The 21,632-nt window shown below is 42.9% G+C and overlaps 1 protein-coding gene across 1 annotated transcript in view; it reads left to right on the top strand.

The window, feature by feature from the left end:
* Positions 1-21,632, top strand: part of ADAM12 (ADAM metallopeptidase domain 12) — a 171,231-nt gene that overhangs the window by 78,601 nt on the left and 70,998 nt on the right. Inside the window, exon 4 of the mRNA XM_058841872.1 lies at positions 18,127-18,205. Within this exon, the coding sequence (XP_058697855.1) occupies positions 18,127-18,205 (79 nt within the window). The remainder of the gene's footprint in view (positions 1-18,126; positions 18,206-21,632) is intronic.

Here is a 21,632-nt window from a genome sequence, read left to right as displayed (position 1 = left end):
TTTGTGTCTTACAGCTGATTTTTCTTTGTTAAATGGGCCACAGTGAAGAGTCACGCTCTGGGTGTTTGCAGCAGTTCCTGTGCACAAAGGAGATGAAGAACAATTCAGTTTTTTCTTCCTGTTTGCTGCCTTTTGGCTTTCAAGATACAGAAACACCTTTGCAGAAAGTGCCCTGAGCAAACCTGGGCTGACAGAATGCACAAGCCCCAGTTCAGACCTGCACACTTGAGAGCTGCTTCTCTCCTGAAGCACTTGTTTACCCAACATTTACTTTTATCAAACAATTTTAAAAGGAAAACCACACAATAGAACACTTAAAAAGCTTCAGCTGTGTGCTTAAAGATTTTTCTGAAGAGAGTTGGGACTGAGCACGTGGTTTTATTTAAATGGGTGCTGAAATCTCAGCTGGATCCTTGCCATGATTCTGCAGTTTCTATTCAGGCTTGGTAGGCTTTGCCCATTGGGAAGAGGAGGAGGTGTTTGGTTAAACAGGAAAATGAAATTGTCCCCCCCCCCACAAGCCATTGGCAGGTGAATAGAGAGAAAAGATAAAACTTGAAAATACTTTTCATTACAATTTCAATTGGTTGGACTTCATTTTCTTGTCTGCAGTTTGCTGTTGGGATACTTGATGCATGTCCACCTCTGGACAGAGCCAATTTAGCTGTCCTGTGTGTTATCTGTCTCTGTCTTAGATTGAATCCAGCCTGCTGGATTACTCCTCTCTTCTCCTACCTGCAGATAAACCATATTTGCTGTGATGATTTGAGTGAAATGCCGACTCTGATGAAGACAGCTCGGGGTTTGACTGCAGCAGAGATGTTTTTATCTTGCGTGGCAGAAAATGACTGTGTGACCTGTAGCATCATCTGCACCAGCCAAGTGTGAAATCAGCTGTGCCAGGCAGCTCGTGTGCTCTAATGAGGGAATAATTCCTCTGTGGAAATAAAAATATTCATGCTGTGGCACACCTGCTCTTGGAACATAGAGACATCCAGCGGGAAAGGGGATTTGTCAGCCTTTCTCCTTCGCTGCTACTCACAGCTGACACTTTACAGCAAACCCACAGGAGTTCAAGGCTCTGCTACAGCAAGAGCTGTGTCTGCAGGAAAGGACAGAAAGGATTTCAGAATACAGATGTTGGCAGAGGGGATAAAAGGTCTGAGCAGCTCTCTGAGCGCTGCAGCAGGGAGTGCTGACCTGTGATGTGTTTGGTACCTGTGGCAGCTCTTTCAGAGAATCACAGAATGGTTTGGGTTGGAAGGGACTTTATAGATCATCTACTTACAACCCTCTGTCTGGACAGGGACACCTTCCACTAAATCAGCTTTTCCTTCGTTTTTAACCCCTGAAATGCCATTTTCCCTTTCCCCCCATCTTGGCTGTTTTTTGTTTTAGTAGCCATGTTTATATCTATACCACTAGAAAGCTATTGTTTACTTGATTCCTGTTACATTCTTCACATCTGCCATCCCAGGAACAGATAATTATTAAGGAAGTGGCAAAGCTTAAAAAGAGCAGTGCACATTCCCCATCTCCCTGGTGGCTGAAAGGCTGCAGGCAGCCGGTCAGACTGGGCTGCAGAACTTCAATTTCCATGGCATTGATGCCACGAGCAAAAGGTTTTTTCCCTTCAGCTGGGAAGTTTTCCACCACAGCTCAGCACATAAGTGCTGTGATTTACCAATTTTACATGAATTTGCCTTTTGGATTAATCTTTGACATCTCAAATTTGGTGTTTTAGGGAAAAGATGCGCTGCCGGGGAGTGAATTAGTTCTACTGTTGCAGTTGAGAAAATAGGCTCATGCCTTTGAGAGGCCAGGAGAGGAATATTCTGGGAAGCAATTTGAGCTGATATTGTTGGGAGGGTAATATTGCCTGACAGATCTGCTGTGACAGCTGAAGATGTGCCGGAGCACAAAATAGAAAAGGAAAAGATTGTTGTTAGGCCAGCGCCAAGATGAAACCCTACTACTTGTGACAGCTGTTGGCAGCATGAAATCACTGTCCTCCAGCTTTGCACAGATCTGCAGTATTAGAAACTTCAAGATCATGTTGGTTGTGTGTTTCTGGAGATCTTGTTAGGGGTAATGCTCCCTGACAGCAGCCAATTGTAATTGGCAAAGGGGATCCTTCAGATGCAAGCAGAGAAACAAAACCTCGACTCTTTTTGTGCTGATCCTCTCCCAGGGTCACTGCTTTCCTTCTGGAACCATCTGCAGCTCAAAAGATTGTGAGATTTCTTGTTTCTAAAGCATCAAAGGGGAAAAATGAAATGGGAAGATGCAGAAGCAAAATTAAGCTCAGTGAGACGCAGGGGGAATTTTGGGAAGCGGGGGAAGATTTGCCTTCTGTTTGTTGAGGTGCAGAGTCACAAACTTGTGTTGGAGAAACTTTGAACATCTTTAAAACTCTCCAGATCTCAGCAAACTTTCAGTGAGGGAAATCTCACTGAGAACTGATGTTCCTGTGCCCTCCCCTCCCCAGACACACTCCTGGCTGTTTTCATCCCACACAGGCTTTCCAGGTATTTTTGCTGAGGTTCTGGCACCTTTCCAGCCTTTAACCATCAGGAAACTGAGACAAGCCAAAAAGTCTCTGCTCTGGTCTTGCTGAAGTCTAAAATGCCTTTTTGGCAGTGCTCTCTGTGTCTTGGCAGATTTGGGGCTCTGGAGCTGCAGTCACTCTCCTGTTTCAGTGACACTGTATTTTGAGCCTCTCATCCATCAGAAAGGCCAAGAAGTATTTCCTCTTAGGAGAGAAGATTTCTGGAATTCCAGTGCTGTGATGGTTTTTTTTTTCCCTCACCAGCTACAATTGCTGTCTTACATTGAGCTCCAAACTCAGCTTCATTTGTTTGCTGCCTGAAGTTAATTCAAAGAATCTCTCTTGCATTCTGTTTTTTATTGTCATGTCTCTCTCAGCTGATGTGAATCACCACAGGTCAGTAGGAAATGATGGGGTTCTGCTGATCTGCCATAATATTTCTGAAATATTTCTTTCTGTGCATTATCTAATTGTGTCCAAAATATGCCCATGAAACCAAATCTGGGCATTCATCAGTTGAACTCCTTTAGAGTAAAGTTTTTATCAGATCAAGGTAAAGAAATTAACAGCTGCACTGATGATCATAATCCAAGGAAAACTCCCAATAGCTCTTAATGGTGGAAATAAACCAGTATTTTGGGCTTTTGGTGTGTTATGATAAGAACATGCCTTAGAAAGTCATGGAAATTGCATTACATGGCAGTTCCCAAAGTGCAGTTGGAATATTCATCCTGTGTGGAGTGTGACAAATTGGAGCAAACCAGGGGAAATCCAGGACCAAGCAGGTCCAAGGACAGAATCAAGGGATATTTCATTAATGGCATCTAAAACCAAGGCTGTGACAAAGATTACGGTAAAAGTTTCTGCCTTCCTGAAAAGCCGTGGCAGGGGACATTTATTGCTAAAATGGATCCCCTGCTTGTAGCTCAAAATGTGACTCCAGTGAATATGGGCTTTTTTAAGGAAACAACAACATCCCATAAAAGCTGGTCAGGAACTGGAGAACAGCATTGTTCTGGTTTTGGCTGGGATAATTTTAATTTTTTCTTAGTATTCAGCAGACTCAAAGCAGTGGAAGGTTGCTCCAAACCATTGCTGACACTGGGAAATACCTATACATATTAACAAAAAATTCTACCTATTTTTCTGGTGCTTTTTGCTTTGATTTCCCTTAATTCTGTTTGCCTTTGGTGCCTTTTATTATTTATCTGGCTGAGCTGCTGGGCTGCAGTGCCTGGGATTGATGAGCTTTGCATGCAGGAGGTGTCAGGCAGTTTTACTGCACCTCTTTATACTCTGCCCACTCCATGCACCTCAGCCGTGCTCTGCCTCCTCATAACAAGGGGATATTGGGAATTTCTGCAGCATCTCCTTCCTGCTCAGCCTGATAACAAAACAGCCAGAACTGGCAGAGCTGCTGGGGAAAAGGGAATGTGGCTGGACTGGGTCGATTGCACGATGATATCACTGTCTAATCTCAGAGCAGCTCATTTCTTGCAATCTACACATCAGCCATCAGTTAAAACAGAAACAAAACAAGAAACCAAAAAAAAAAACCCCAAACCAATGAAAAAGAAAAAAAAACAAAACAAAAAACCATACCAACAAAACCAAAAAAACCTCCCACCAAACCCAAAACCCTTTCCATTATTTTGGACAAGGATCTAATTAAAACCAGAAGTCTGGAGGGGAGCAGCTCAGGATCCCATTACACATTTCCCAAATTGTTGGATTCCCTGCTGTTTTGTTGGTGGCTCTGCTTGTACATTCTGTCCCCTCACCTGATGGAACTTTTTTTGTTCAATATTATTGAGATGTCCCTGACAATCTCCCTTCTCATGTGCTTCCCCTGTAGCCTTTGGGAGCAGACAGACACAGCAGTGGCAGAATCCCTCGTGCCCCTTCCGTGTGTGCTGCTCTGATAAAATGTCATCTCCTGCTTCTCTGCCATGGAAAAGTTGGAGGGGAACATCTCTCACCAAGTTTCCCTGGAGGTATTGACCTGGCTGGAGTAAAAAACCACTCTTGTTGTAGGTGTGACATATTTTATGTCTCTTTTTGGACTTTTAAAGAGTAAAAATTCAGCAGCGTGCAAGGAAGCAAAGAGAATTTTTGCCTGCTTGTCATGCACTGGATAATTATACGTTGATTACCTCGAGCCTAAGACAATGAGAAATGGTTTTCAACCAAAAGATAAAATATTTAGATGGGATTTTGGGCAGGAATTGTTCCTGGCAGGGTGGGCAGGCCCTGGCAGAGGTGCCCAGAGCAGCTGGGGCTGCCCCTGGATCCCTGGCAGTGCCCAAGGCCAGGCTGGACATTGGGGCTGGAGCAGCTGGGACAGGGGAAGGTGTTCCTGCCGTGGTTGGGGTGACATTGGATGAGTTTTGAGGTCCCTTGCAACCCAAACCATTCTGTGATTCTCTTATGGTGTCTCAAAGTTTTCTTTTGGAGAATTCTTTTGGAGAGATTTACTGCAGGGCTTTTGTCTCTCTGGTTCACTCTTGTTAAAAGCAATCCCCACCTCACCTGATCCTGTCCAACACCAAAACATGGATGAACATGCCCTGGCCTGAGTGTACCTCAAACAAAAGAAAGATGATTCTGAGAGGTTTGCTAACGTCCAGGAGATAAAGCAAAAAAGTCTGACCCTGTCATGTAATTAAGCTTTTTTTTTTTTGAGATCCCACTTGTAAATTTGCCAAGTTTTCCTCTTGGCTGTTGTGGTATTCCCAAATGTCTCCAGGTTCTCTGGGTTTGGGTTTCTGCAGCTTGCAGTGTGCTGTTCTGGGAACTGCCTGGGCCAAGGCACTGCCTTCTCCTCCTGTCATCAGCAGGAGACAAATTTAAGGGATAGGATCACACAGCTTCATCTTTTCCATGCTGCACTCTTGTCTTAAGCCTGCTGGCAAAACTTTTACCCTGCTGAATTCCTTGGTGATGAGTGTTATTTCTTTGACTGATGTGCGCAGGCAGGGGAACATTTCTACATCACTGCCCAAACTTCCTAAAACATACTTAAATAATTTACATAAAATCCAAATCTGCGTGTGAAATATCCTCATGAGTCAAGGGTTTATTCACTGTGAATCCATTCCGTGAGTGGGAGGAAACCTAAACTGTCTTGGATAAAATGGCCTTTATAAAATATAGATCAATTTCCTAATATTTCTGTCAGATGCTTCTCATTATGGTTTTTTTTTTTCCCTCTTCTTTCTTATTTCAGTCTGAAATTGCCTCAGCAACCCCTTGCTAGGACTGCTTCACATGGATGTTAGCACTAAATCAGGAGAGTTTCTTCTGTGTCTGTCTCATTAAATATTATCTCTCTGATTTGCCAGTGTGGATTATAACAGGGACATTAAAAAGGCATGTATCTGTAATTGTTTTTTAATGCCACTGCTATTTATAGGTGATTTGAGTTTCAAAGTAACATGGAAAGTCATGTAAAAACATAAAGCTCTTGGTGATAAGGGAGTGCCAAGGAAAATCGATCACACGTGAAGTTAATTAATTCAAGCAGTGTTAGGATCCTGGAATGAAGATTTCTGTGTGCAGTGTTGTGGTTGTGCCAGTCAAACTCAGGGCTCTGCTAAATTCTGCAGCCTCAGAAGCACTAAAAACCCATTCCTTTTCTAGTTTTGTATGAGCATTATTAACAAGAGTCATGGCAGTTCCAGGTATGACAGGCATAGCCTGATCCATGAATAATAGAAACAAAAAAAAAAAATTAATTCAGTTCTGTGTGGAAATACAACCCTGCATTTATCCAGCAATCCTGGTTTTCACTTGGGCATGACAGTTCCCAGTGCAGAGCAAGCCCAGCTAGCTCAGAAATCTCCTGAAGGGTTTTACATCACTAAAAACTTCCAATACATCATTTCAACCTTGGCTGGGGCAGGGGGGCTCTCCAGAATCCTGTTGAACACATTCCCAAAGGATTTGTTTCTTCACACAGTTACAGAAAATAAAGCAAAGGCTGCCAGGATTTCTCAGGTCAGCAGTAGTAGCATAAAATTGCTTCATTTAAGTGTGAATAAATCTGTGTGATGTAAGAGGATGGGGCACCAGGTGCATATATTTCATATAGAAACAGAGAAATGTAAGTATAAAATAAAATTCTGAAGGGGTTTTTTGTGTCCAGCTTGCCCAAGTGCTTTAGAGAAGGCTGATTTTCAGGGAGTGGTTACCCAAGGCTCTGTAGCTGTCTCTGAATTAACAATTAATTTTTTAAGACTAAGTTTAATGTATGTTATTAAGTTTAATATATGTGAAAATGCATATAATACTCCAAAGTATATATGTGCATATATTTGTGTGTGTGCACACGTAATTTCTGCACATTTGACTCACATCTGGATATATGAATAGTTTGCCTATAATCCTGTGGAACTTCATTTTCTGGCAGATGAGTCTATATTAATTCCTAAAACCCTGAGCAACAACAGAATTACTTTGCAGTGTTAGGGGGGAAAACATTACAATAAAAATGAAGCATACTTTTAATTATCTGTAGTCATTTGGATGAAATCTATAATGAGCTTGATAAATGCTGATGCTCTAGGCATCAATTTTTCAAATGACAGTAGAACCAAAAATATCTGGGAAGGCATTGTTAGCTCAGACTGCACAATATTTTTGAGGTCTTGGTTAGTAGGAATAATTAAAATGACTTATGTAAGATAAGTGTCATATCTCTGTCAGCAACTAAATGTTAAATGTTATTATAAACTAATTACTTCCTGGAATTGAAAAGAAAATTATAATTTTGTGTCTTAACCACTAAAAGATGGTGTCTGATCCTTCTCTCACTAAACCAGCATGTCTGCAGTGACTTCACTGCAGCCTCAGAGTGGGTGAGGAGCGAGTTTGGACCAAAAACCTCAGTGCAGAGAGGAGTCAGGATCTGCTTCTGACGCTGATCAGTTCCTAAATGAGAGAAAGAGGAAGGAGCTGGTGCTGTGGGGTTTCTCTTTGTGTTTGTGAGTGCAGGGAGGAGGAGGAGGAGGAGGAGGGATGCTGATGGCTCAGCCCTCTGCTGTCCTTGCTGCCCACGTCCATCTGCTCCGTGCTCGGGGTGCAGAGTCCTGGCTCACCTCCCCAAATCCACAGGCGCGGCTCTGGTGCTCCCCTGCAGCCATTTGCTCTTGGATTGATGGGTTTAATTTGCTCATAAAGGGCTCTGACACATGGCAGAGTCAAGGAATTAGATTCAGGGGAAGTGCAGAGTGGAGAGAGAGGTGAAAAAGCAAAGAAAGACGTTAAAAACTAATTTACCCTTACTGATTTCACTGGTTATTCATCCTCTGCTGCCTGAAAAGCAGGAGCACAGAGCCTGACCTGATATCAGGGGTGATGAGCAGTGTTACCTCCTTTAAAGGTCCCACTGATGCCACATCTTGTGGAGCTGGGCACTGGCAGGTGCCAGCCTCACACCCTGCTGTGGCACCCAGGTGGTTTCAGGCTGGTTGAAGAAAAGCACCGGTGTGGTGCTGTTGCTTTTTGTGCTTTTATGTAGCAAGGAAAATGTTTCTCCTGTTGAATAATAAACCTCAGCATGTAAGAGGTGATGAAAGAAGGGCTGGGCTGGGGGGGGAATAATGCAGGGAAAAGGAGAGGCAGTGGAGAGATGATGAAGAAAGATTAAGGCAAAATGCAGGGAATGTAGGAACATAATTAGTGGCTAAGAAAGAGAAAGGAAGGAGGAATATTTCAATCCCCATCCTTTCAGCTGCCTTCACCCTATAAATTCACTCATTGCATGGTAGCTCAGGCCCATGGTTTTGTTTTGAATCACCTCATCCTAATTTTAAGTCATATCTTGAAGCAGAATTAGTTGGAAATGAGCCATAATCTCCTGAGAGTATGATCTGATGTTATTTGAAATATCCCTCCAGGCTTTCCCAGGACACCCAAGTGCCACATTCCTGCATCTCTTCTGAGTTTGGGATGTGTTCCCCTGTCCAGGGGCTGAGGGTGGGAGCAGCCCCTGTCTTTGAGGATGTGTTTGTTTAAGAAATGGTTCAAGCACCATGCAGTGACACCTCTGTGCAAGAAATGGTGCTGCTGGCACAGCCAGAGAGCAGCTGGGGGCTTTTGGGGTGGGAATGGTGTTAGCAGGAGTTGACAGGGGTCCCACACAGCTCTGCTTGCTCAGGTAAGAACAACCCTCACACCCTAGAAAACCCCATGAGCATTCCCAGGCAGCCTCCAAACAAAACCACCCAGGTTCCTGACACGCTGGGAATGTTCTGGCTGCTTTTCTGTCCCACTAAATTTGTGCTGAGCACTGAAATCAAAGTCCTCTCCACGGGAGCAGCCTCCAGAGCACAGCACACTGTGATTGTGCCCTGAGCACAGAGCTGCAGCCTGCTTGTGCTACCAAATTAATTGATCTTCATGGAAGTCATTGCTTTAATTGGGAAGGAAGAGTGGCAGGAGACACTGAGAACACCCCTGTGAGCTTGTGTTTAATCTCAGTTTCCACCCTGTGCTGATCCTGGCTCATCAAGGATTCAGAGGCAGAGCAGGAGCAGTATTTGGGGGAGATGTAGGATGTTTCTCCTCTTCATGTGTTATATCCTCAGTACTGGCCACTGGTGGAGACAGAATATAGGACTAGGCTGACCTTTGGTTTAACAACCTGCTGTTTATTTTAGGGCTTTTGCACCTGCTGAGTTTTAAAGCAGATTTATAGGCTTGGGAATTTAAACACAGATTCAAACACAAAGATCTCCTTACAATCTCTGCCCTCTTCACCCAGCATTTTAAAAGGTTATTGAGAAGGACAGTGGGGCACAGGGCAAAATGAAGACATATCTCTAGAAGCCCATGATTCTGCAAGTAAAATATGAGCACAGCCTGCTTAGAACAAATGGTTTGTGCTGGTGGCAAGGAGGAAATTGTGATTTTAGTTAAAAACAAAAATACGATTTCATGTTTCAACAAATAAGCAGAAATGGCAATAAAACTTCTTTAAAATTAAAAATGCAAATGCAAGCCCACAGGCACACACTCCAAAGCAAGAGGAAGGTACAGAGAGGATGTAATTGTTGGTTGGAGTTTAAGGATAAATTTAGGCTCAGTGACTTTTCATTATTATGGGAACTTGGCTTCCTAAAAGTATTGCAGATGCTTGCAATAACCTTTTGTAATCCCTCAGCACTGTTTGCATTTCGTTAGTTCTATTTTAATAAGTTCTGATTTTTCATTGGAGTTGCTTAAATTTCTCTGTTTATAAATTTTCCGTGTTAAGAGCAGTTTTCTTGGATCTTTTAACCAGAATTCCGTAGCAGTCTGAAAATGTTCAGATGCAAGTACAGTCAGACAATTTGCCCAGTGACATCTGTTCAGCAGCATAATTTTACTCAGCTACAAGTGACATATTTAATTAACTGAGACATTTCAAATAGGATTTGACAGCTTTCCAGCCCAGTATCTCCAAACTTACTACTGACTGAAAATATGCCATCCTAGGAGTGTTACAGGGCCTAGAAAGAATTAGTTTCATGAAAGGCAGCACTGGGATGTTGGAAAATAATGCATTAAAAAGATCATGTCTGCCACTTGTGATGTATGTGCCTCTGAGCTTCTGAAACATCTCAGTGATTCTGGGGAGTCTTTCCAGCTTTGGTTTTGTTCAGGGTTTCCTGCATCTACAACTTCAACGCTGTATTGGGCAGGCAAGATCAGAACGTCATAAAAAGCTCTGAGATTGTCTGGGAGAAGTTTTAGTGGAAGCATAATATTGGGAAATGTGCTTTTCATCATCAGCCACAGCACTGCCCTGTGAGGAGCAGATCCCTGGAAGGGCAGCCAGGAGCTCCAGAGCCGTGTCAGCCTTTGGTCCAGCCCAAGCCAGGCTGGAATTCTCTCTTGCACAGATGGGTCTGGGCTCAGCCTGCAGGGCAGCAGAGCATGTTCCTTCTGACAGACACTTCAGGGGTGCAGGAGCTCGGTGCTTATTTCCAACAGAATGCTTTCACTTCTGGCACCTTGCTTCAGGGTTTCACTGATCCCACTTCCATTAGCCCAGGTTGAAACTGCTTAGTGCAGCTCAAGCAGTAAAGTCTCCCAAAGCAGGCAGCCTACAGGCTTGGCCTAAATGAACAGAATTGTGTTTTCCCATCAAAAATCCATTAGCCAGTAAGCACCAGCAGCTCTCCATCACTGAGAACAATTTGTGGCCTGTGTTATTCTGGAGCCTTTCCTGAATTGTTTGTTTTTCATGGCACCCAGCCCAGCTGAACCAGTGACAGGATTTCTGTTAATCCACCACACAGGGAAGCTCAGGGAGCTGATATGAAATATTCCTCACAAGAACAGCTCCAAGAGAGGTGCTGCAAGCTCTGGTAACTCAGAATTGGACAGTGAAAAGCAGTCAGGAAGTCTTTGAGGTTAACTTGGGAATGCTGGGAATCCATTTGTGAGTTTGGCTTTTGGGATGTGTGAGATTGATCAGCTCCAGCCAAAGTCCATGGATGTGCTGCCATTCCCTCTCCTGCTGGAGAAGTTCTGCTGTGTCTCTTGTGGAGACAGAGTGAACCTTGCTGGTCTTCCTTTAATTCCCCCACACGTGCCCTGTGTGTTGTTTCTTCCCTCAAAGCCCCTCTGAGGTTTAGGGTCACCCAAACCCACCCCATTAGGATACCCTGGACATCCAGACCAATTTAAAGCCCTTTTAGTGAGATAACTTCTTTTTTTACCCACATACTTTGTTGAAAAACATGTTATTTATCTTCTTTATGCTTTCCCCACCACACTGGTTAGCAGCAGTCTCTTCATTAACGTTTTGGAATTAGAGTGATAAATAAATGCTACAGTTTTGTCACGTAAATGGTGACATAAATGTGACAGTGAGCGATGGAAGCGGGGCGTGCATCGAGAGCCCAGAACAGCACGGGAGGCCAACAACGTGCTGGATTTCATTTCAATCTTTGCCTATTGCAGTTTGGGGACGTGAAGCTCATGGATTATTTGCCCAGCAGTCAGGAAAGAAGAAGAAAACTCTGGATCAGTGGGTGATTGCCAGCCTGGGAGCTGCGTTTCTCCCTCAGCTGCTCGGATTTGTTGGCTTAGACCAACAAATTGGGTTTTCCAGGGGGCTTGGAGGCTTTAAAAGGTGCATTTTCCCCTCTTCTCCCCCTGTTCCCAGCAGGACAGAGAGCAGCTGAGGATGGGAGTGCCTGTTCCCACACGCTGTCCATGGCTCTCACCTGTAGCACATGTTTGTCAGAATTGCTTCTCAGTGTGCCAGGCACTATTCCACTCATTCCAGGGGATATATTTTAACATGGATTCCTGTAGGCACAGGATTATATGAATTTCTGCATCAAAAGGACTGGGTGCAAGCACAAAGACATATTTTCCAAATCTAATGTATGATCTCCTCAAATTGTCTATCTCCAGAGCATGTGAAATAAGCTGCAGGCTACTACCATAGAGTTACTATTCAAACCTGGGATGCTTGGTTGGTTTCCCAGCTATTATAGTTTTATTTTACTCCCCTCTTTTCCTCTGAATTGTTGTGCTAATTAAGCTCACGAATTTCAATCTCTCAGGTTCTTCAATTATGACATTGCAGCCCCTCTGTGGCAGTACACTGGAGTGTGGCAGATAGGATATTATGGAGTGGAGACATTCAATGGGAAAATGTCCAAAAGCAGTTCAAATCACTTAAGATAATTAAACAAGGGGAAAGAATGTGGCGTGTTTAAAGAATATGAGATGGTTTTGTGAATAGAATGGTGTTAGGTCCCTGTGCATGGGAAACTCATTACCCATGCTGAACTCATTTTTCACATTGTAATGAGAAAGAAGAATTGAAAAACACCTCTGTGAACATCACCTTTGTGAGTGCTTGCACTGAGACCACCACAGCAGAGGCAGCAGTTTAATAGACTTGTTTATTCCTCTGGATGTACCTGAGGAAAAAATGCTGCAATTGAAGAAATAACAACTAATTTCAGTGTAAAGGTCAAAATGACCTGAATTGAGATGCTTAAGAATTAATGGAGTAGGCTGGTGTCAGCAAGCAGAATAAATGACATTTTTTATAACTGCATGTTCACTATCCTGTTTCAGTCTCCTCACCTCCCCCAGATGCAGGAAAGGTTTCAAATGCATCGCCAGAGGGGTTTTAATAAGAGTTTGTATAACAGAGCGAGGCAGTGCTTGAATGAGGGAGAAAACAGGCACTGGATCATTGGGAAGGACAAAGAAGAGTAAAAAGTCTGAGTAAAAGCCAGGGGTGTGTGTGAGCTGCAGGCAGCACCTGAGGGGAAAGGAGGAGCACAGTCACACCTGAGCCAGCCCTGCACCACCTCTGCCTGGCCCTGACTGCCATCCTTTACAAAGAAATAAAAATATTCCATGTTTTTCCTGAAACAGCAGTTCCTAAAGTAGAGTGACTACACAGAGCTGTGAATCAAAGCCAAGGGGGAGCAGAAAATCAGCTTTCAGAGCACACAAAGTGTTGTGTTCCTCTCCAGAGCTCAGTAGGGCACAGCACCTTCTCTCCACTACTGAGAAACCAGGTAACCTGTGATGTTGAACCCCAGGGTCTGCTCCTGCTGAGATGATGCTGAGATTTTTTCCTGAGTAGCACTGACATGAAAAGTGCACAGTTCTTGTCCTTTTTTACAGCCTGATATTCGGTGCTTGCCGCCTGGATGGCTGAAGGACAATTTGATAATAATCTGCACCTATGTGAATGACAGATGCACCAAGAAGGAAAGCAATTGTCTCAGCTGGTGAAAGAAATGGGCTAGGAAAAACTGGAAAAAGCTGGATTTTGGGAAATGCATCATGACAGTAACATCTGTTGGAATGCAAAGTAATCTCCCCTGCAAAGTGGTGGGATCAGCATTGCTCCTGACATTTGCAGCTCGGTGAGGCAGAACCTGGTTTGATCTATGGCACACTTGGCTTCCAGCAGGCCCTCTGTATGATCCACTGGATTTTTTTCCATCTCTGACTCCTGTGACTGTCTGTCTGACTCTCCCAGGGTGATGAAATATCATTATAACCTTTTGAAATAATATATTGGTGCCTGGAGAGCAGAGACTGATTTTCTCATTTGCAAGTGGGAGGCAGTGTGTTAAATTACCGCTCCTGTCATTAAATGGATTGAGGAAAAAAAATCTGATGTGCTTGAACCAGGACACTTTTCCCCTCCCCAAACAAACCACCTCAAATTTCACCTTGTGGGGGTCCAGGAAGGTGAGGATTAGAAGTTTAAATAACATTCATCATATTCTCTGAGGCTTAGGTTCTTGCTTGACACCTGAAAATGTTTCAGCAAGTCTGACATGGAAGCTTTCTGCTGACTTACAGAGGATGAGGGAGCCTGTGCTGTGTCTGTCAGAAATCAGGAGGCATAAAATTTATCTTTCTGGGCCGTGGAAGCTTCTACTTGTTCATTTGGCTCTGGGAAATTTGATCCTGAACAAGTGGAAGATGTCTGTGGCCATTGCAGGGGATGGAACTGGATGGGTTTTACAGTCCCTTCCTTCCCAAACCATCCTGTGATTCTGTGGATGTGAAAAAATCACTGTGCTGATAAACACAGTGACAAAATTTGTAACTAATTGTGCTCAAGAATTGCACTTTTGGAGCATCAGTGAGAAAGTGGTAGTGTTGTTTCAGCTGATTTTTTAAAATCACATCAAGCAGCTGATGCAGTTCTCCACAGCATTTGTTTCTGTCTCTTCATGTAGGGCAGAGTATTGATAATCATCTGGTTCTGCTGAGCATTGTAGCTGGCAACATTTGAAACTCCAGACATGGTGATGAATTGCTCTATGATACATTAATATTATTTTGATCCCTGCTCTTTCAGAATTACATTGATCCAATTAGGTTAAGTAGCTTGCCATCTAAATTAATTTACTTTCCTCTATTAATCTCCTTTACTCTGGGTCAAAACCAAAAATGTAAATCAATCCATTATATTGCATATCTTTGAGGGGTGGGAGAGTAATTAAATTACCTAATAGATACATGTGCTGGATTGATTGTTTGGTATGTTGAACATTATTGCCATAATTGGAAAGTGCAAGCTCAGTGGTGGAATTTGAGTGCTTGTTACACTTAATTTTCATAACCTGACAAGAAATGCCTTGCTGTCCCTGGGTACCAACCCTACATACCCAGCTACACAGCTTTTAGGATATTGGACATTTTGCAAGTGAGGATAAAAGCTCCTTCCTCTGCCAGGAACTGCTGGACTCCCTGGCAATGTCTCAGAGGTCCTGACCCTCTGCAGTGTCAGAAAACCCTTCCCTGGCTCATTCTCAGGCTGGCACCAGCACAGGAGTGGCAGCAAAGCAGAATTCTCAGCACTGATGTCTGAGTTACCAAGCTGCAGGAGGGTTACTCAGGCTCCTGAAAAGCTGTCTTCTTTTCCCAGTGGCATGTGAAATTTCCATGGTTTGATATCATGGAATGACAGAATGATTTGGGCTTGAAGAGACCAAAAATCATCCAGTGCCACCCCTGCCATGGCAGGGACACCTTCCCCTGTCCCAGCTGCTCCAGCCCCAATGTCCAGCCTGGCCTTGGGCACTGCCAGGGATCCAGGGGCAGCCCCAGCTCTGTGTTCCACACTGGGGCATTATTTTGCTTTCCTTAGGTTTGTCCAACAGTGGGATTCCATCATCTTGGTGCTCTTACCAGTCTTATTCTCACACTAAGAATTCTTACTTTCAGCCAGTATTTTCAGGATCTGCATCAAACTCTCATCCTTTGTCCAGCAGGGACATTGCTGACACCAGGAATTTGTTTACCTGCTACGTTTCCTCACTTTAGTGGGAAGAACTTTCCATGGAAGACTCAAGCGAAAATAAAGCTCTGATGTGAGGGAATGAGATCCAATCCAGTGGCTGGAAACTGAATGTTGGCACAGTTAAAATAAATACAAAGTGCAGTGGTTTTAGGTTGGGCTTAGTTAAAATCCTGCCTGGTTTGTGATAGCTCCATCTTCATTGGAAATCGAGGCAAGGGCTCTTTTCAGTAGGAAAATGGATCTGCTTCTTTCCCTGTCATTGTAGCAGAAGATAAATTCGGGTCAAATGACCCCTGTAATGGGGCAGGGCAGGCTGGTGATCACAAATCCCTTTTGGTGTTCAAACCTACGGATCTATGAAGTATTTTCTAAATCTGTGCCTTAGAGCAGAATGAACAGCAGCAGAAAGGTCACCTTTATCATCACTGCTGTCAAACACCTTGGAAAGAGCAGAGCACAAAGCAAGTGTGTTGCTCAATCACTTTGCCCTTCTGCTACATCTGTTACCTTTACCTGTACTTTGTCCCATTAAATGAAACTTACTCCCCTGTCCTGGATGAAATCCCATTTCCAAAAACTGCACAGTGAAACTCTGTTGGCTTCAGCGATGGGATCTTGCCTTTACAAAGGCAATTAATGCCTGATAAGTGCAGAATTTAGCAGTGTTAGATAAATAATGATAATTATGAAAGCAGCTGCTGTTTGTGATGATGAGACAGTAGGAAACAGAGAGGGACTTTTTGCAAGGGGGTGTAGTGACAGGACAAGGAGAGAGGCTCCAAACTGACACTGAGTGGGTTTAGATGGGATTTTGGGCAGGAATTGTCCCTGGCAGGGTGGGCAGGCCCTGGCACAGGTGCCCAGAGCAGCTGGGGCTGCCCCTGGATCCCTGGCAGTGCCCAGGGGATGTTGGATGGAGCTCTGAGCAGGCTGGCATAGGGGAAGGTGTCCCTGCCATGGCAGGGGCTGGAACTGGAAGATCTCAAAGGTCTCTTCCAACCCAAACCATTCCATGATTGCTGGACACAGCCCACTTTGTTCCTGCAGAGCTTGTGGAGGCTGCAGGCACCAGGGCTGAGATCACCACTGTAGGCAAGTCTGAGGCACCATGGGTGGGTGTAATTTATTATTGTTTATCTAAATCAACCCAAGATCTTTGATCAAGGCCTGCTGTGGGTGTGGTGGTTGCCAGAGATCCAGTTCCTACAAACCCACCAAATGCTGCAGTGTTTCAACATTCCATATCTGTTAATATGCTAATAAATCCCTCAACCTGAAAAATTTAAAAGTTAAATGTGAGAATCTCTGTTTGAATGCTCAGTATAATGTGTTGGGGCTTCATTTTTTGCCTTGCCACTTCCTTATTTTCTTTTTTTCCTTTTCTTGTTTTGGGTCTCGCTTCATTCTTTTTCTTCTTTTTTTCATACCTCAAGACAGAGGCTTTTAAAGCTGGGTTTTCTCCCTAATAAGTGTTTGTAGAGTTCCTAGCACAACCAGATCCTGCTGGAGCCACTGGGTATTAATGTGATGCAAATTAATCAGTAATGAAAATTAAACGTGTGTTTATGCTCTAGTTCTAATGTTTATACAAATACAAGAAATGTGCACCACGACTGTTTAATGGTTCCCACCACAATATTTGCAGGGGTGCAGCATTAACCAGCTTTAAATGAAAGAAAGGGCCTGGTTTGTTTGAGTGAACAATCCAAGGGAGAAAGACCTCTTGGAAGTGGAACAGAATGAACATTGTGAATTGCAGAGCCAGGGATTTTCAGTGTTCTGCACTCTCCAGTTTTCTGAAGGTGATGGTGGCATTTACCTCTTGGCTCCTTCTGTATTGTGCTTTTGCTGTTCACCAGGAATTTTGTCCAAACTCAAGGATGTTTGTGATGAGGAGCACAACTCCAGACCTACGTTAGGAGTAAATGTGAATGAGTGCTTCTCCTTCTGCCTTGGTTAGAAATGCTCTTTATGTAAGGAGGTGAAGACACATCAATAGCAAGACTTCCCTTTTTTTTCTAAGAAAAAGAGGCAGATGCAGCTTTCCCTCTTCCATGAGTTCCCTACAAAAGGAGAAATTTTTGTGGTTATCACGCAAGTGCCGCTCCCTGGAGATTCCTGGAAAATGACAACTGCAAATCCAGATTTTTTATCTCATTGTCAGAGGCAGGAGGGGAAGTGTGGAGAGAATGGGAACAAACTGCCTCATCCCAGACATGATCATGCATAGTCTCCTGTGAAATCGTTAAATTTCCATTTGTGAATATCCTTTCAGATGACCGGGATAAATCCAGTGCTGTAAATTCTGTGATGTTCATGCAGTGTTATCCCTGGAGTGTCAATAGGAGGAGTTTTTTTCACTCACCATGTGCTAAATTGGTCTTTGGGTGGTCACTTGCTGATGAATTCAACAGATTAGATGGGAAAATAAGGAACACGGGGAACACATTTTCCTTTTCAACAAACCACCATTACTTAACAATACCCTAAACCCCAGATTTCCCATTTAACCTAAAATGTGTTGAAAATTACATGGAATATTCAACTCTGAAATGTACTGGCACAGAGTCCTCATTTGGAAGAGAAAACAGTCTGGGAACTTGTAGCCTATTCACAATTACCACAGGGAGTGTCCGTGTCCTGCAGCTTCAATATTTGGAGTTCTATTTTCCCTTATTCCCCGTAGTCATCGAATCCTTAAAGCCTGGCTTTGATCCTTATCTCAAACAGAACTGCTAAAGGATAAATTCAAGGTGAGGTGGCCTCAATATTCCGTGTGCTCTGTTTTTTCCAGGGGCCTGCTGGCCAGAGGATTCACAGAGACCCATTATCTGCGGGACGGCGCTGACGTGGTTCTCACACGCAATCACACGGTGAGGTTGGGGTGTGGTGGGTCGAGATGATGCTTCATCCTTAAAATCCAAAGTGTTCTCTGCCAGGATCTGAGCCCTGGCAGGAAACAGCTCAATGTGTGATCTTTTTTTTACTGTTGCCTTCAGTGTCTTTGTCACTGCTCTGATCCTACACACAAATTTTTAGAGGCAGACTTTAAAGGCGAGCTCTGGGATTTGAACCAGGTGACTTTTAAAATTTGTGAGGTTTTTTTTTTCAGCTTCTTGGAAATAGACCCATTAAAATTTTATAATTATGGCAATTATGACTGATTAGTTATGGAGAAAAGCCCTGGTTCTGTTTGGGGGGAAAAAACCCTAAATATCTGATTTCCAGAGTGCAAAAGTTCATGTCAGAGGGTGGAAGGCTTGGGTGTCTTTCCTCCCTGGGGAAATCATGGGTGGGGTTTGGAAGAGAGTGTTGGTTTGGTTTATTTTTAAATCCAGGCCATAAGTGTGTTGTGGATGTACTTTATACTTGTATTTGTGTGTATGTATGTGTATGTTTATGTACATGTATAAATATGGATATATACAAAATATGGCTTGTTAAAAGAATCAGTTAAAACCTGCTTTTTACAAATAAGAACCCCTTAAGGCAGGAATGTTTTTGTCCTCTGACAGCATGAATGCCTTAATTAGAAATAATGCAGCAAGCCATTTTAATTACAAGGCTTATCTTTTATCTGCCTAAGTCCCATAAAGTACTTGTTACGTTATGGTATTTACTTACTGACTCTGTCAGCAGAGACACCGTGCTTTGTGTTCCCATCCATAATGGGCTTTGCTGGGATCAGGGGAAGGAGTTATTTCTCTGCATAACATCTTATTTCTGAAAAAGCACCTTCATTATAGCTGCAGACACCCCAAGTAAAGCAATCATTTTGAAAGCTTTCAGCGCTTTCATTTTGCTGGGTGCTCATATCTCCTTCAAAATCAGCTCAGGAGAAAATAGTCATTTGTTTTAGGAGCAGGAAGACTCCTGAAGGAAGTAAAAGGAAATAAATGAAGCACATGAGTCTTTTAGAGATTTACCTGAGTTAACAGGAGTATGTGTACAGGTAATGACAGGTTTTCCTTGCTAAAATACAACATCTGTTTGCATAATGGCAAAGTAAGTCATGATTAATAATGACAGTGCATTTTGCTGCCTGAAAAAGAGAAAGATCAGTGAATTCATTTTTCATTACATGTTGCAATATGGTTGAGAAAAGATAAGTCCCCGATTTTATTTTTATATCTCTTCTTCACTGAGGACATCGATACAGTCTGGAGTAGAAACCAAATCCGATTTTCCATTGAAAAGTTGCTTAGCTGAATTCTGTTTGGAGGTCAAAGCAAGGCAGGTTTGTGGAGCTGTCACTTGGGCAGTTCTCTAGCACACAAGTCAGTGGCTAGGTTATTTTTCAGTTTATAGCACCTGGAAAATTGTCAAAAGCTGCTATTTATTAAATGATCTCAAGCAAGGGTAGAGTACTGTTTTAAGTATGATGGATCAGCCTTGATAATTACTTGTTTTTAAGGGGTCACCCATTTTATATACTAGTTTACAGGAATAAAAAGATGTGATAGCAGAAAAACCCCCTACAATTCAGTGGAGTTACTGAGCTAGAAATCAATTTTCTCCCAGTCCCGTTGCAGGCCATGCTCTGATAAGTTTACATTTTCGATATTGAACTTTGGCATCACATAGCTGGATCTCAGAGAAATTGTGAAATGGGCCACAACCAAGAGCTCAGAGTTAATAAAATGACAAGTTGTATGTGGAGAGGGAAAGAAATCAGGCCCTTTGCCATAATTCACTCTTAGATAAAGACAGCTGGACCACGGCAGCAGCTGCGTGGGGTGAGATATTGGCTGCCCTTCTCCTTCACTGCTCAGCTCTGGTGAAGCTCAAACCCAAAAATTTCTTTCTCAGGAGCTCTGAGCTTCACCTCTGCCTCATGCTTGCTTTAAGCAATCTGAATAAACCCATTTAATTTTTTGTTTTAGCATATTCAGTCCTGGAGTAGGGGGAGGCATTTCTTTTTCTTCTATCAGTTGGGTGCGTGGAACTGATAATACTGAAATAAAGTGAAACAGTGCACCCACACTAAAAGTTTGACATCTGTAGCAATTGTGAGTGAATTCACCCTCAAAAAATTCAATTTATGACCCCCTCCCTTCTATTGTGGCTTTATCTTTGCTGATGTGTTACTGACTCTTTATGAGGATTGATGATAAAAATGCCCAGGAGTAAAAGACTCTCACCCTGTTTCTGTCATTTCTTCCACTGAGAAAAGCCACTGAGATTTGTATTTAGAAAGTCAGAGCTGGCTGTTCTGTGTTCACTTCCAAACATTTTTCCTGGCATAAATTTATTTGCAGAAAATTCCTGTCTGAATTATTCCATCTTGCCCAGATTGTTGCTTTCTTCCCCAAAATCAAGGCAATTTTTAGAAGTTTGCAATGTGAGGATTTGAGAATGAAAACCATGCCCCAGGCTGGAAAGGTTAATTAATACAATAATGAACCAAGCCATAGAATTGTGAGATGACTTTTGGGTTGCAGCAGTGATAACTTCCCTGGCACTAATCAGACAGGAACCCTTTCGAGCAGAGTTTTTGGTTGCCAGGTGGAATTCAAAGGGCCAAGAGAAAAGAAACACTGGTTGTGACACAATCCTTGCTTTCCAGCCAGTCCCACCATTGGGAATGCAATATAACCTTTACTCAGCAATGAAATTAGCCTTGATTCCAGACAGATATGTGAATGTGCTTAGAAACTTTCTCTGTGTGCTTGGCAAGAAGTGGATTATTAAAGAAATATAATAACCTGGCCACAAAATTAAATTTGACTGTTGTCTCTCAAAATAGAAGACCTCCTTTATTCTTAGTTGTTTATAATAACATGCAGCTACTTGGTTGGGTATTTCAATAAAAACTTTCCTTTACAACCTGTTTCCCTTCCTCCTCATTTGCTTTGTGATTATTTTTTTTTCAAGTTACAAGGTTGGCATTGCCTTTGTTATACTTCTCTTTTTACATACTTACCTCCTCTAGGGATACAAAGATTTAAATGCCCTTAAATAAAAAGAGAGGTCTCTATAGAAAGCAGTAAAATGCAGCAGCTGATTTGTTCATCTGATTAATTTTATAAAATATTTGGTGTTGTAACTTTAAATAAATAACACAGAAAAACGGGGTTAGCCTTACAAATTTAAAAAATAAGACCACAAATCCAAACAGAAAGCCTCCTATAACCTTTTGGGGTTTAGGAAGCACCCAAAGTTTCCCATTTAGGAGCTGTTTGGCCTGTTAAACACAGGGATTATTTGGTGGGACAGGAAAGGTGCTGTCAGTGTGATTCTGAGCGCTGTGACCTGAAACTGATAATCACCTTGAAATAAAAGGGCTGGAAATGTAGGAGC

The sequence above is a fragment of the Poecile atricapillus genome, chromosome 6 (assembly GCF_030490865.1).
Source record: "Poecile atricapillus isolate bPoeAtr1 chromosome 6, bPoeAtr1.hap1, whole genome shotgun sequence".
NCBI classification, from domain to species: Eukaryota; Metazoa; Chordata; class Aves; order Passeriformes; family Paridae; genus Poecile; species Poecile atricapillus.
The sequence above is the reverse complement of the archived record's forward strand: the minus strand, read 5'-3'. Positions and strand labels throughout refer to the sequence as shown.